Source organism: Erpetoichthys calabaricus, chromosome 6 (assembly GCF_900747795.2).
Source record: "Erpetoichthys calabaricus chromosome 6, fErpCal1.3, whole genome shotgun sequence".
Taxonomy (NCBI): Eukaryota; Metazoa; Chordata; class Cladistia; order Polypteriformes; family Polypteridae; genus Erpetoichthys; species Erpetoichthys calabaricus.
In genome coordinates, this window is record NC_041399.2 from 121816367 (window position 1) to 121831972 (window position 15606).

General features: G+C 37.4%; 1 protein-coding gene across 1 annotated transcript in view; it reads left to right on the plus strand.

Moving 5' to 3' along the window:
- obscnb (obscurin, cytoskeletal calmodulin and titin-interacting RhoGEF b) overlaps positions 1-15606 on the plus strand; it is a 565304-nt gene that overhangs the window by 82633 nt on the left and 467065 nt on the right. The window contains exons 5-8 of the mRNA XM_051928767.1: positions 1805-2110; positions 6338-6604; positions 6700-6975; positions 10714-10989. Of these exons, the coding sequence (XP_051784727.1) occupies positions 1805-2110; positions 6338-6604; positions 6700-6975; positions 10714-10989 (1125 nt within the window). The remainder of the gene's footprint in view (positions 1-1804; positions 2111-6337; positions 6605-6699; positions 6976-10713; positions 10990-15606) is intronic.

A 15606-nucleotide genomic window follows, 5' to 3' on the forward strand; every position in this document is an offset into this window, starting at 1 on the left:
GTACTCCGAGAGTACGGGGTACCGGACCCCCTGATAAGGGCTGTTCGGTCCCTGTACGATCGGTGCCAGAGCTTGGTCCGCATTGCCGGCAGTAAGTCGAACCCGTTTCCAGTGAGAGTTGGACTCCTCCAGGGCTGCCCTTTGTCACCGATTCTGTTCATAACTTTTATGGACAGAATTTCTAGGCACAGCCAGGGCGTTGAGGGGGGTCCGGTTTGGTGACTCAGGATTGGGTCACTGCTTTTTGCAGATGATGTTGTCCTGTTTGCTTCATCAGGCCGTGATCTTCAGCTCTCTCTGGATCGGTTCACAGCTGAGTGTGAAGCGGCTGGGATGGGAATCAGCACCTCCAAATCTGAGACCATGGTCCTCAGCCAGAAAAGGGTGGAGTGTCCTCTTAGGGTTGGTGGCGATCCTGCCCCAAGTGGAGGAGTTCAAGTATCTCGGGGTCTTGTTCACGAGTGAGGGAAGAATGGAGCATGAAATCGACAGGCGGATCGGTGCGGCATCCGCAGTAATGCAGGCTCTGCATCGGTCTGTTGTGGTGAAAAATTTACCAGTCGATCTATGTTCCTACCCTCACCTATGGTCATGAGCTATGGGTAGTGACCGAAAGAACGAGATCGCGAATACAAGCGGCTGAAATGAGTTTCCTCCGCAGGGTGTCTGGGCTCTCCCTTAAAGATAGGGTGAGAAGCTCAGTCGTCCGGGAGGGGCTCAGAGTAGAGCCGCTGCTCCTCCGCATCGAGAGGAGTCAGATGAGGTGGCTTGGGCATCTGATCAGGATGCCTCCAGGACACCTCCCTGGTGAGGTGTTCCGGGCATGTCTAACTGGGAGGAGGCCCCGGGGAAGACCCAGGACACACTGGAGGGACTATGTCTCTCGGCTGGCCTGGGAACGCCTTGGGATTCTCCCGGAAGAGCTAGAAGAAGTGGCCGGGGAGAGGGAAGTCTGGGCATCTCTGCTCAAGCTGCTGCCCCCACGACCCGACCTCGGATAAGCGGAAGAGGATGGATGGATGGATGGTATAATGATGGAGTACTGTCAGCAAATTTTTGCACATACTGAAATCAATTAGGTGAATATGAACTACACCAAGGAAGGACAGTATCTGTGATCCCAAAAGATTCTTCCAGCTTATGGAATAGAATACGGTAGTCTGTAGTGTCAAACGCCATGCTTCAATCAAGTAACACAATTACTGCAGAGTGTCATTTACAACACAGGTTAGTACCACCTCTGTACTGTGACCAGTGTGAAAGCTAGACTGAAATGCCTCAGATAAATTGTGAAGCTATGGGGCAACTATGTTTTCAAATATTTCAGAAAGAAAGAGTAAATTTAAAATATGTTTGTTATCTACAATACTTTGCTTTAAACCAATAATGGGCAGTGAATGATTTATAACACCATGGCCTGTTTTTAAAATTTATTTTCAGGTTAAATAAGCTTTTATAATGCTTTTATAGAGTATGACATAAGAGCCAATTTAAGAAATTGATGAATGTAATCATATTTTGAGGAAAAAAAGTGCATTATATATTTTATTGTATATGTACTGTAAAATAACAAAAAAGTTGAATCATTGCATTTCATATTCATACTTATTAGTTACTTTGCTTCCATGCATCTTCTAATATTGAGGCATTTGCTGCATAAATAATAGATTACTGAAGTTAACAATATATTATTGGATGTTTTCGAAATTGGAATGGCTCCTATTCTTATTTGCCTGAAGCTTTCCAGTTTTTGTATCAAATTTATGCTCTCAAATCTTAGAATAGAAATTTTTCTTTTTTTCAGCTCCCAGGAAACATCCTCCAGATCCCCCAGTCAACCCTGTGGTGAAGGACAAAACTGAAAATTACATCACCCTATGCTGGTCTCCCCCAGTGACAGATCGACCAGTTCCTATTTCAGGATACATAGTGGAACGAAGAAAAGTTGCAAATCAATCCTGGATGAGGTGCCATGGCTCAGAAAATATAATTACGCCAGAATTCACTCTGAACAATCTGAATGAGGAAGGCAGCTTCCAATTCAGGATTACTGCAGTGAACAATTTTGGGAAAAGTTCTTACTTAGAATTTCCAGGGGTATTTTATCTAGGTGAGTACAAAATACTGACATTTTGATATACTTTAACAATTAGCAAGGTAATACTAAATTATCCTTATTAGCATTTCAGAAATGGCAAAATAGAGCAGGGGTGGGCAATGTCAATTCCAGAGGGCCACAGTGGCTACTGGTTTTCATTCCAATTAAATCGCTTAATTAAAAAACAATCCTTGCCAATCTCTGACCTTTTTTAATTTTATTGCTTGTTAGTCTGTAATGTTAGGTTCTTATATCATTAATTGTTTTCCTTAAGTGTTTTATTAAACAAAATAGTGTATGATGAATCCACACAGGTGTAAATTGAAACAAGTTAGACGGAGAACTGCTGACTTCTTTGTCATTTGTATCTTATGGCTAATAAGGAACCATTGATAATAGTGAATGAAGCTGTTTAAGACTGAAATAAGCAATTAACCAATTGGGTAACCTTAATAAGCAAGACCACTAAAATGAAGCATTAAAATGTCACTTGAGCAATAAGTGCTTCGTCAGCAATAATTGACTTCTAAATTAAAAAAATGGGTTGGAACAAAAACCTGCAGCCACTGTGGCACTCCAGGAGAGACATTGCCCACCCCTGAAATAGTGGAATGTTCAGTTCAATTCAATTTAATTTTACATAACATATTTTCCACATTCTGAAATCGTGTTCAGAGGTAAGCAGACATTTAAAATATTTTTTCCTTTTTTTTGATCAACTAAATTCATGTGGGGTGTCAGCTGATCAAAGCCATATTTGACAGCATCATTCATAAGGTACTACTACACTGCATCGGACACTATTATGGATTCTCACATTCAGTCACACAGGGGCAGTTTTAATTAAGTCTATGTAAAAAAGCACAAAAAGGTTCATACAGGGTCGGGGCACCCGAAGACAAGCCCCATATATTGTAAACAGCGCAAAAGGCGCTAAAGAAAACTCATGTTAATGCAATGTCTGACTAGTCCCATTGTTCAGATCGAGTCGCTCCCAAGATGGCGGTGGGTTCATTTATGGTTCATTCTGGGAGGAAGAGGTGGACACAGGTGGGCTGGTCCCGGAAGTGATGTCATAGGTGGTGGCATGTCAGTCGTCCTTTCTGCAGAGGGGAAACAAGAAGAGATACCATTATTGCTTAGCACCCTCGGTTAATCCAGGGTAACATTGTTATCATCTAAGACCATAAATTGTTTCCCAAATGCACCTATTTATTTTCCAGTTGTTCAGATTGTGGAGTGAAAGTGCAAATTTGATCTAAACATTGAGTAGGTAGGGATTTATAGCAGATATGGCGAAAGATAACCCAAAGAAATTCTTTCAGTATTGTAGTAGTAAAAGAACAGTCAAGGAGGAGGTGAAGTGCATCAGGAATAGTAAATGGGAATTAAATCTTACAGACAGTGAAGTAGAAAGTTTCACACAAACATTCAGTGGCTTTTCTTTACACAGTGAACCACTGACACTTGGAATAAGCTCCCAAGCAGTGTGGTAGAGAAGAGGACTTTATAGACTTATAAAACTAGACTTGATATCTTTTAGAAGAATTAAGTTGATGGGACTGGTGAGGTTTGCTGGGCTGCATGGCCTGTTGTTGTCTAGATTGTTCTAATCTTCTAATTTTCTAGCACTACCAAACTCACTTAATCCAGTTTGGTCGAGACAAGTTACAGCCCAGAACAGGGGGCCAGTCCATTGCAGGATCTGGTCATAGACACGCCTAAACACTGTTCAGTTTGGAATCATTAATTAACCAGATATACACATCTTTTGGATATATTGTAGGAAAACTAATATAGTGGAAAACTCATACAGACATAGGAAGAATATGCAAATTCCAGGCAGACAGCTTTCAGGCATGGGATTTAGACATGGAATGACAGATTATAGTAGCAGAAACACTTTTAAAATAATAGTATAAGTAAATTGTAATATGCCATTAAAATCCTAGAAGGTCAATTGGCAATTGAGAAAAGAGAAATCTCCAACCATCATAGACTGTAGAGAAAATAAACCTCTGAGGTTAATTTATTAGACCTAGGCTGATCTTTTGGCCAGCTGCTCATATAGCCTCACCTGAAGCCATGGCATTCTACACAATATACTGTGGTGTTAAATAATGTTCATAACATTGATTGATGCTAATTTCTTCAATTCCCATTTGGGGTTCTGTTTTTTTAAGACCATTACAGATAACTTAGTAAAATTTGTATAAGTTCCAGCTCCATTGTAGAACACAAAAATTACCGTGCTTTTCTATATCCTGCAAAAAACAAATCTCACATTTTTCCTAACTAAGCCATATGATAAATCTTGTTGTTTATTTATGCAGAATCATACAGTTTCTTTGTTGGAATTTGTACATGTTTTCTTATAATTTAATAATTTTATACCATAATGATAACAGCATCATCACAGAGGCAATTTGAATGAATTGCTCGCCATGTTTTCTGCCAAACTGTGATATTTTTACATGGCCTTTGTCATATTGTTTAATGGTTGCTATGCCTGCTGCTTGTTACATGGCACAAAGGTGGTGTCATCTCACTCCACCTATATAGAATGGTGGCGTGTATGTCAAGGATATCCAAGTGTTGGATCAAATTTTCAAAACAAATATTTACATACTGTATATGATCTGGATTAAAATATGGGGCAAGAATTCCAAATTAGAGTAGGACTTTTCAATGTTTATTTTTTGACTATGATTTCTGATTTGCAGTTGGGTTTCTGTTGATGGTTTAAATTATGTTTTTGTTTCTTATATTTGTGAGATTACTAACTGCAATTCTGCCTCATCCCTTTGGTTTAGTTTAGTTTCCTTGTTATTATTTAGCTTTTAATAAAATAACACGAACAATTGCAAGTACCTGAGGGTTCACAACAGTTTCTGCTCATGTGGTAAATAATCTGATGAAAAGGAAGTATGCCACCTAAGTTAAAAAAATTTTGTTTCAGATGAGTACCCGCCGACTGCACACTCAGGGTAAGATCTCAAGCAGAGCAGTATCCTTGGACCAGCTTTTCAGCAGGCAAAATGGGCCAGATGAAATTTACACACAATACTAAAATGAAGCTTATTACTCATTGCACAGTTATACTGTAGATCTGGTTGAATTAGTTGTAGTAATGCTTTACTTTGATGGCTAGAAAATACTATTATCATTGAATTTTGTACAGACAAAATAATGTGTATTGAGAAAGAATTTAAGGGATTGAATAAGTGGAGAGCTGTTGGAGCTGAGCTCACATGTGTTTGGAGCATTTATTGTCCCAGCATTTATTATACAGTACCTGTATAGCGTGAACAGGGTGGGGCAGTGGTAAAGTGGGCAGCACTGCTGCTTCATGGATCCAGCATCCTAGGCTTGAATCCTGTGTATGGTGATATTTATGCCCTATGCAAATTTTTTTACATAACATTATATTTTATAATAATATTTTCTTCCATTTATTTATTTTTTTGGTCTGCTGGATTCTGACACAGGCTTTTGGCAGGATTGATAAAATAAAATGTAATTTATCTTAATTGCTGATAAATATTTCAGTGATTGAAAATTTCGAATTACCTAAATTCATCAAAATTTCCCCAAAACATTCTTTAAAATATCTACAACAAGGGTCCCTGACCGTTTTCCTTATGTAACACTCTTGCATAGTTGGTACAACACATAGCAACACATAGTTGGCATAACACACCAGTTGGCCTTGTGAATGCTTGGAATGGTTATTCAACCATGGGATATTCATTATGGTTTATCATTATACCTTTCCCTCAATTATTGATTTTATGTAAATATCTTTACAGCTGCATGTCTTCTCATATACACCTCAAGGTTTCTTTCCTTTTTTATTTTCCCTGAACATTTTGGGGCAATTCTGAATTGATTTTTCTTCTATTTTGAAAAAATAAAAAATAAAGCACTGCATATCCAGACTAACATGTCATTTTACAAAATGTCGCAACCAATATGAAAATAATCAAAAATCCTGAGTAGTTTGGTCAGCATTTAAATATTTTACTCTCATGTCAATAAAGTGGATGTTTACTTAGATATTTTGTTTTTTCTTTACTGCTTAATTTTGCTTGCAAACTTTGTAGTTTTTTTTTTTACACAATTCCAAGTACAATTTGTTCTGGAGTTTAACCTATCTTCTATAATATGCTTCTTTCCTTAAAACATATAAAGCAGTGTGCACAATTAATTATCAGTTTATTTCACTTATTGATTCTCCAGAACCTAAAGCATCTGTAACCACTCCACTTACTGATGTAACTGCAGTAGCTGGTGGTGAGGCTACCTTCACTATTGAGCTGTCAGCTCCTTGTTCTGGGATGTGGTTCCTTAATGGTAAATCAGTTAAAAGTGGTGAAGATTATCTGATCTGTCGGACAAAGAATACCCATACACTTGTTATCAGAAGGATTCATGAAACTGACAATGACTCAGAGGTGAAATTTGTGACAAGTAATATTCAGAGTATCTGTCGGCTGGCTGTTAAAGGTGAGCTACACACAACATTTTGTAAATGTTTTCTTATTATATTTCATTCTATGTTTCATTTCTCAAATCATATTTTCTTTTAATATAATTAACAGCTGCAGAAGCCAGATTTACCAACAAGTCTTCAGAGAAGACAATTGTGACTGTAGGGCTTCATGGTTCAGCTAAATTATTAACTGAAGTCTCAGACCCTACTATAACTGTGACATGGATGAATAATGGCAAGGAACTGAAAATAGGGAAGAAATATGAAACTGAGAATGTGAAACAAAGAAGAATCCTTACGATTCACAATGTTACAGAGGAAGACACTGGTATTTATGAATGTATTTGTAATGGAGACAGAATGGTTTTCCAGCTGAGCCTTAAAGGTTTGTTCAGTATATTTCCATATCTTAATGGAGTACATAATAAGAATTTAAAGACTTGATTGACTTTGACCCCAGGTCTGCAGATAAATCTGTCCTTTTAGATAATTAATTAACCTTCTTCCAACCACATTTTTGCTTACCTCTTATGGTAATCAGTGAAGTCTAGGTGCAGCATGAGGCTGATGGAAAAATACAGATATTGATGAAGCTTCTCAGAATATTCTTATAGTATTTTAAAATTATTGTAATTGTAGTGTTTGGTTATAATTAGATAGTAAACATCCATTGAGTAATACTAAATATGCTAATAGGAATGACTCCATTATGAATATTGAAGAGTAATCTTCATACAAAAATAGAAATCCTTCAGTGCGTGAACAGAACCTGAAACTAAGTATGTAAATACGGCATGTGTGTATGTTCTGTATATATAAAGGCACAGATATAGGAAAAAAGCAGTAGGTTAGCTAGATTTGCTACGAAAGTTGACAGACTGTATGTGACCAGACTCTTGTGATCCTGACACAAAAATATCAAAAAAATGGTTGCTGTCCTCAAAAAAACAAAAGCCAGATTTGCCCCGCAACGAAGTACAGATTTGCATTTTCTACACCAAAATACAAGGCCTCATCACCAAAAGCAGCCTAGTTCCAACCTCAAATGCCAGACCTCCTGCATGTACAGGCCTGAAATTAGGGCAGAAGCTAAAAAAATAATTACCCTAAGTTCTTGTCAATAAGCCGCGGCTTATCTAAGGAAAAAAGTTGTGAAAATGAAAAAATAGAATATCGGCTTATACATAAGTCCGGCTTATACATCCATCGCGGGGGTTGCGTTCCAGAGCCACCCGCGAAATAAGAATATCCGCGAAGTAGAAACCATATGTTTATATGGTTATTTTTATATTGTCATGCTTGGGTCACAGATTTGCGCAGAAACACAGGAGGTTGTAGAGAGACAGGAACGTTATTCAAACACTGCAAACAAACATTTGTCTCTTTTTCAAAAGTTTAAACTGTGCTCCATGACAAGACAGAGATGACAGTTCCGTCTCACAATTAAAAGAATGCAAACATATCTTCCTCTTCAAAGGAGTGAAGCAAACAAATCAATATGTCTGTTTGGCTTTTAAGTATGCGAAGCACCGCGGCACAAAGCTGTTGAAGGCGGCAGCTCACACCCCCTCCGTCAGGAGCAGACAAAGAGAGAGAGAGGGAGAGTTTGTTTTTCAGTCAAAAATCAATACGTGCCCTTCGAGCTTTTAAGTATGCAAAGCACTGTGCAGCATGTCTTTTCAGGAATCAGCTTTACAAAAGATAGCAACGTGAAGATAATCTTTCAGCATTTTTAGACGAGCGTCCGTATCGTCTAGGTGTGCAAACAGCCCCCCTGCTCAATCCCCATACGTCAGGATCACAGATAGTCAGCGCAAGAGAGAGAGAACAGTAAGCCGGGTAGCTTCTCAGCCATCTGCCAATAGCGTCCCTTGTATGAAATCAACTGGGCAAACCAACTGAGGAAGCATGTACCAGAAATTAAAAGACCCATTGTCCGCAGAAATCTGCGATATATATTTAAATATGCTTACATATAAAATCACAATTTAAATGACCGCTACGCGCTCGTGTTGACTCGGCGACGCCCAGAGCAGAAAGAATGCGCTCCGGCCGCTCCAACCGCGCCATGCGGGGAGTGAGAGAGACGGCAATATCTCACACTCTCTCCCCCCTTAAAGAAATTAAATGGGCGCGAGTGAGACCACTGACCTCCCTCCCTTCTATTAGTTATAGGTTATAGTACGTTCGGCTTATCCATGAGTCCGGCTTATCTATGATACGATTTTATTTTAAAAATTCGTATGATTTTTGGTCTCCGGCTAATACATGAGTCCGGCTTATAGACAAGAACTTAGGGTAAATATTTATTGAAGTAATTCAAAAGTAATTACACAAAAAATATCAGGAGCAGAAAAAGAGCAAAAAATAGGTTTTGCTAAAAAGGCAAAACTAGAGGCGAACAAACTCAAAAATCAAAAACCAGGGGTATAAATACATTCTGTAATATTCAATACAGCAAGTGTAGCATTATATAGTTAAGTATTACAGTAAGGTCAAATGTGTCACTGGGTAAAATGGCAGCAATGTCATGGGCAAAACAGTGGAAATCCAATATCATAATCAATAAGTAAACACATTCAGAAAACAGACAACTAGTGATTGGCTGTGTTGATAGTGTGAGTGTGGGTGTGTATATGAGTGAGCCTTGCAATGGATTTGTCCAGTTCATGTTTCCTGCCTTGAACCCCATGCTACTGGAATAGCCTCCAGTCATTCTATACCATAAATTAAATTAAATAAAATGATGGTGATACCGGTTCCTTCTGGGAATCTGTTGAACCTGCCACCATCGATAACGTTACCATGATGAGCCGGGCAAATAAGGACACATACATATACAGTAGGAAGGTGGAGGTGGAAAAAGGTGAACAGTTCTTTTATTTAAAATCCCTTAAAACAGTGACAATCTGTAAGTTTAAAATCCAGAATTATAATTAGAGTAAAAATCAATACAGTAACAATGGATCCACAATGTTCCTTCCAGTCTTAGTTGAGTCAGTACAACTCCCTCTTCGTCTCCCCTGCTCCCCCATTACTCGCTCAGCCAGCGGAGACATCAGCAGCCGCATTCCTCACCACCCGACCCCCATCTTAGCTGCATCGAGTAGCATTGGCCAGACTGCTCAAAGTCAGTTGTCCTCCCATTATCCTTCTTGATTGCATGGTGTGCCTCAGATCCCTGAGGAGAGCTCTACCACAATTCACACCTGTTTCTCTAGAATAATTATTGGGGATGATCCTCCCCTAGAGCAGCGATCCTTTGCTCCACCGTGGTTCCAATGACTGCACTGTCTCTCACAAATTGGCTGGCTGGCTCTTTCTGCCTCTCCACCTGATGTTGTTCTTATGGCTCTGTTTCTGTTCTCTCTGTCCTGTCTTTTTTCTGTCTCCCCCCCGCAGCACAACTTGTACATTTAACTGATCCACCCGCCTCTACATGTGTTTGTGCCACGGTCAGCGAGCTCCTCAATTAACTGTGGAGTCAAAGACACTCGCACAATTGGAGCCTACACTTTCTGGGCTACGATTATTTGTTTAAAATTTACACAGCACCTCAGACAACTTATCACTAATTGGTTTGAGAATATTATGTGTACTTGTACTCTTTGGTTTTCTTCTTCACTAGTAAGGCAAGCTGCAGTGTGGATTGTTGTGGTATTTCTCCCAAAAAAGAAATAAATAAAATGGGTGCCTGTGTGTTTGGTACTTAACCAATCATTTCCATTTCAAGATCATGGAGAGCCAGAACCAATCCCATCAATAACCTGTTATTTTAACAAAATGAGAGTTTACTATTCTGTAAAAGTAAAAATCATACTATTTTGAAGACTTAAATCATTTAACTATGGCTACTTTAATTCAGATATGTTTTGTTAAAATCCAGACATCAACTTAGGTGAAAGCTCTTTTGCTTCAGTATGATGTCAGCTTCTCACAATGTAAAGTTTCTTGAATAACATGTTTAGTACATACGACATAACCTCATAGCTAGCTGAAATCATAAAACTAAATAGCTATAAAAAGGACTAAAGTTCTTAATTCACATTTTACTTCTTGTAAATGCTGATATTATGGATATTTCAGATGGATATACAAGCATATCTAAAATCTCATTTTGCAGCAGAAATGCCGAAGATCACAATCAAAGGTAAAACTGATGGAGCTTCTAATATTGCCTCTGGAGAACAAGCTGAATTTGAAGTAGAGACATTGAATAGCAAGGTGAAGGTGCTATGGTACAAAGAAGGAAAGGAAATCCAGCAAAATCAGAAATTCAAATTAGACAGTAAAGGCAAGCAGAACAAACTCATCATCATTAGAGCCCAAAAAGAGGATGAGGGAAGCTATAGCTGCTGTGCTGGAGAAGATATGGTGACCTTCAAGTTAAAAGTAACAGGTAAGTTTATTGTACCATTATCACAAATATAGTATATTTTATCCCGTTAGAATATTTGTTAGAGGTTAAAATTATAAACAGTCACAGATCAACAGTTACTGTATATTCATTACCTTACACTTTTAGATACTAATAACGGTAGCAACGTGTCAGATCCATGATTGGTGATGATGATGATTATAATAATAATAATAGTGAAGGCACTGTGGTTAACATATTAATAGCATATATAACTTTTCCTACTGAAACTCTTGTTTGTTCAGTGTGCCAATTAGAGTAAATTCATATTAAAAATGAAGTTAATTTAGTTATCTACATGTGGCTAAAAGAACATAATTTTATTTGTGTCTTTAACTGAGTTACAGTACATAAATAAATAAATAATGTATTGTATTTATCTTTTACTACATATGTACAACAGGCAACTAGGAGATGCTGTATTATGTGCAAATTCATCTTTGTTTTTTTTTTGGTTTTCACCTTTTGTTATTAGGAGTTAACATTGTCAACTTGATGATTTGGCTTCAAACTCTGTAATAAATTTGAGCCAAAGGCAACCCATGAAATTAATACCATGAAAACAATTCTACTAAGTACTTATATTCACTTTCTGTTGTTTATGTTGCTATTTCTATGGTATTAGCCAAAGTAATTAACTGTTTTCTCTTGCATTCATTTGAATGAATTGGAGTGAGTCTTCTATGTTCAAAACATCAGAGTATTTTCTGCTAGAAAATGTAATAAAATGCAGATCTTTAGATAAGAGAAAGAGCAAGAGAATAAGGGACTTGCATGTTCATTTTTGACGCATTTTACCATCCCTATTATTTCTGCATAAATCAAGTTACTGTTAGAGGCAACCTTTAAATTCCATCCTGAATTTCTTTTGGGTTCACAGAAGGATGCCTTTGGCTGCAGAGTGTTGTGAATCTGGACCCACAGAACTCAAGAAAATGTGTTATAAGAACTATGTCAAAAACTAAAAATAGTTTATTTAAAGTTAATCAAATTAAATAAGGAACAAAAACAGAATGCAATAAAATTTAAAGCGATTAAAAAAGACAAAGAAACAAAAATGCAAAATCTATTTAAATCAAATCAAAAACACACAGTAATATAAAAAAAACTAATCCAAATCCTAAATCCAAAAATGAAAAACAAAAAATATTCTAAAAACCCAGCAAAAATGTCAATGTTTTGTCAGTTAACTGGCATTTTTGAGCAAAAATCGTGAGATGTATGAAAAAAACAAAACAAAACAAAAAAAGTAGAATGTGAAACAAAAACAAAGCCCACAACGAGAAACAATTGCCGTGGTTGAAAGAACAAAAGGGTGTAACAGACTTGAGGCTGACAAAAGACTGATACATGTCTTTACTGTAAAACAACAATGGTTTTTACATTAAGGCGGCAGGAAGTAGGGTGAGGTCATCAGGACGGGACAGAAGTGAGGTCATCTGAATGGGACAAAAGTGAGGAAATTTTGGTTATTCTTCTGTGGGTCTGTAGAGGGAAAGAGAGAAGTCATTAATACTCATCACTAACCCCTTTTTTAATGTTTTATTGGCCTGAAATGGCTGTACCCTAAGCACACGGGTATGACAAGAGTCAAAACTGAAAGTACACACAAGGAAAAAGCACAATGATAAACTTTGAATCTTTAGAGATTTGGTATCCACAGATCAGATAAGGATTTGAACTCATAGACTTCCTTTCACACTGGAAGTGGAGCTAATAATGGAAATAAGCTATGGCGTCATTTGAAGACCAAAAATCATTCCAAATTATGACAGTCAAATAGCCAAACACATCAGCAGGTAAACTAATGTCTCAGCACCAGTCAGGGGTATTCAAGGCATTTAAATAGGCCTACCCAGACAACACTGTCAGCTACAGCATCAGGAGGCTCTTGTGCTCAACATACACAATAGAATAAATGTAACACACAAACCAACGTAAAAGAAGAAGGGGGCCACCAGTCCATCACTACAAAAGACTGCCCTCAACTCTAGAAAGGTTGAGGAAAAGGTTTTCTGCAGTTCATTGCAAATGCATTGGTATTAGTGAATTTATCTTTTGTTTATTCTGTGCTTTTTGTGAATTTCTGGATTTTTGACCTCTGCACTACTTTGGATTTGTGTATTGGGACATTGTTTGCCTTGGATTACCTTTGTTTTTTCAGGCAACTCCTTTGGTTTCTTATGCTCCTTGGAGCTTATTTTGTGCCACAGACCATTTTTGTTTAACAAAAAATAATTTTATGTACAAAGATTCTGCATTTCCCTTTTTTTGTGACTAGCCAGAGTTTGGTGGTTTTCCCTCCCAATGGGCATGTTTGAGTTGTTTTGGGACTTATTTTGCTGAGAAACCCCAAGTTTACAACAGGCATCACCACTTGTGTCATTTTGTGCTTCTGTCCTTACAATGTCACATTCTATTAGGGTGCATTTTCACATACCTGGCATATGTGTGAGCATAGCTGTGTGTTTGAGAGATTCACACACATTTAAATTTCTTTATTTTGGTTTTGAAGGAAAGTTATTAGAGATGGACACCATTTTGAAAAGTAAAACGCTTTCACACCAGATGATATCAATCAATATGAATAAAATTAAACAGTTACCAGAAACTATTAGAAACTAATTTGTAAAGTAATACCACAATAATAACAGCCAGAGAAATAGTGTAGGCTCATGAAGGACATTTTAGGAATCTTATAAATGAAGCAAATTCTTACAAGCATGGTATGGTAACCTAGCATGGATAAGTAAGCTGAAAGCCATTTAAAGATTTGCCATGGGTGTCAGATTGTTGCATGACCAGATACACCAGCTCCAGGAAAGTGAATATCAGGCTAAACAATTACACCTATGAAACCTCAGATGATAAAATTTCATTCATAGTTTAATTTAAAGATCATTACATGGACAATCTTTCCATTTATTTTCTAAACAACTAAAATTAATTTCTGGGTCACACTGTATAGCACAGTAAGTAGAATTCACACTAAAACAGGGCGTATGGACAAAAACAGAAATGTGCATAAGCACAAAAAAAAATCAAGATGCATAACGCGTATGACAAGTTCCACGCACTTCCCATTTAGAAATACCAATGAATGGGAAATTTGATGCATGTTCACATGCCTACAGCCCCACACAGACTCCTCCCAGAATTTTTCAAATTTTAAAATTAAAATCAATATAAATATCACCTTCCATTCGGTGTTTTGTTAAAATGGCAAAATCACAAGGAAATAAAGGAGAATTTCACTGAATGTGAAGTGGAGGCAAGGAGAAATGTACTATTTGATGTAAATTAGTACATTACAATAAAATGAACTATTTATTTTGAAATGTGAATTTCCCCTTGGGATTAATAAAGTATCTATCTATCTATCTATCTATCTATCTATCTATCTATCTATCTATCTATCTATCTATCTATCTATCTATCTATCTATCTATCTATCTATCTATTGGCTTAAGCAGTGGTATAAGCAAGTAAAGGAAGATATGGAGGTATACAGTGTGGCAGAGACACTCGAAAGTTTAAGTTCAGAAAGTCACACAACTTCCGAAATAAAAAAGAAATGGTCAAATATCAAAGTCAACGTGAAAAGGTGAGTCGCAGCCCACCATCTGATTATTCTGTTTCAGATAATATTACAAAACGCTGACTCCTGTGCCGATGACGCAACTCCATGTGGTGATGGTGCTGCTGTGCCCAGCACATCTTTGGGTGCTGGCTGCGCACACATCTCTGCCTCAGAAATTGATGGGCAACCATCTGGCTGTGTCCTGATGGATGCTGTTCTGGAGTCACAAAATGCAATAGTGGATGCTGTAAGAGATGTGGCCAATGAACTAAGGAATATAAGGGCTGTATTATGCAATGTTGACCACAATTTAAATAAATTGGTTAAATAATAAATGCTACATCTGATTACCTGTTTTTAGATTCTGCAAATTAGATAGATAGATAGATAGATAGATAGATAGATAGATAGATAGATAGATAGATAGATAGATAGATAGATAGATAGATAGATAGATAGATAGATAGATAACTTTTTTAATCCCAAGGGGAAATTCACATACAATTATTTTCAAATGAGGTTGTAACACTGTTCAGTTTGGCTGATCATTTGGTGAGTCATAGTCAGGGTCATCATACCACAATTGTGTGGCACATTATGCAGTTTGCTACATGCCTACACAATATGACATGCTTTCTGTGGCTATAGAGCAGCACATTAATAGAGTTGAAATGCATTCTATATAAGCAAATTTATTCTCTGAAGGTGCCTTTATAGTTTAGTATCGGCACAGAGCGACACAACAGATCGATTCTCTGTTGTTTACAAAGCTATTTGAGGTGACTTGCTATCATTAAAAGAACTGCTTTTCTTTTGCCAGTTGGAAAAAGCACCTGTGGCTGTATGGAGCTGCCATTTTTATAGTTTCTCAAACTATATATGATGTATTGCCAGCTCATTCTTTTGGTGATTCATCCCTGGCTGATGTAACTTGTCCAGCACCGTTGCAATAGCAATGTGCGTGCAGCTGACTGCTCCGATTACATTTGGAAAAATAGCAGTAGAGTGTTGTACCATAG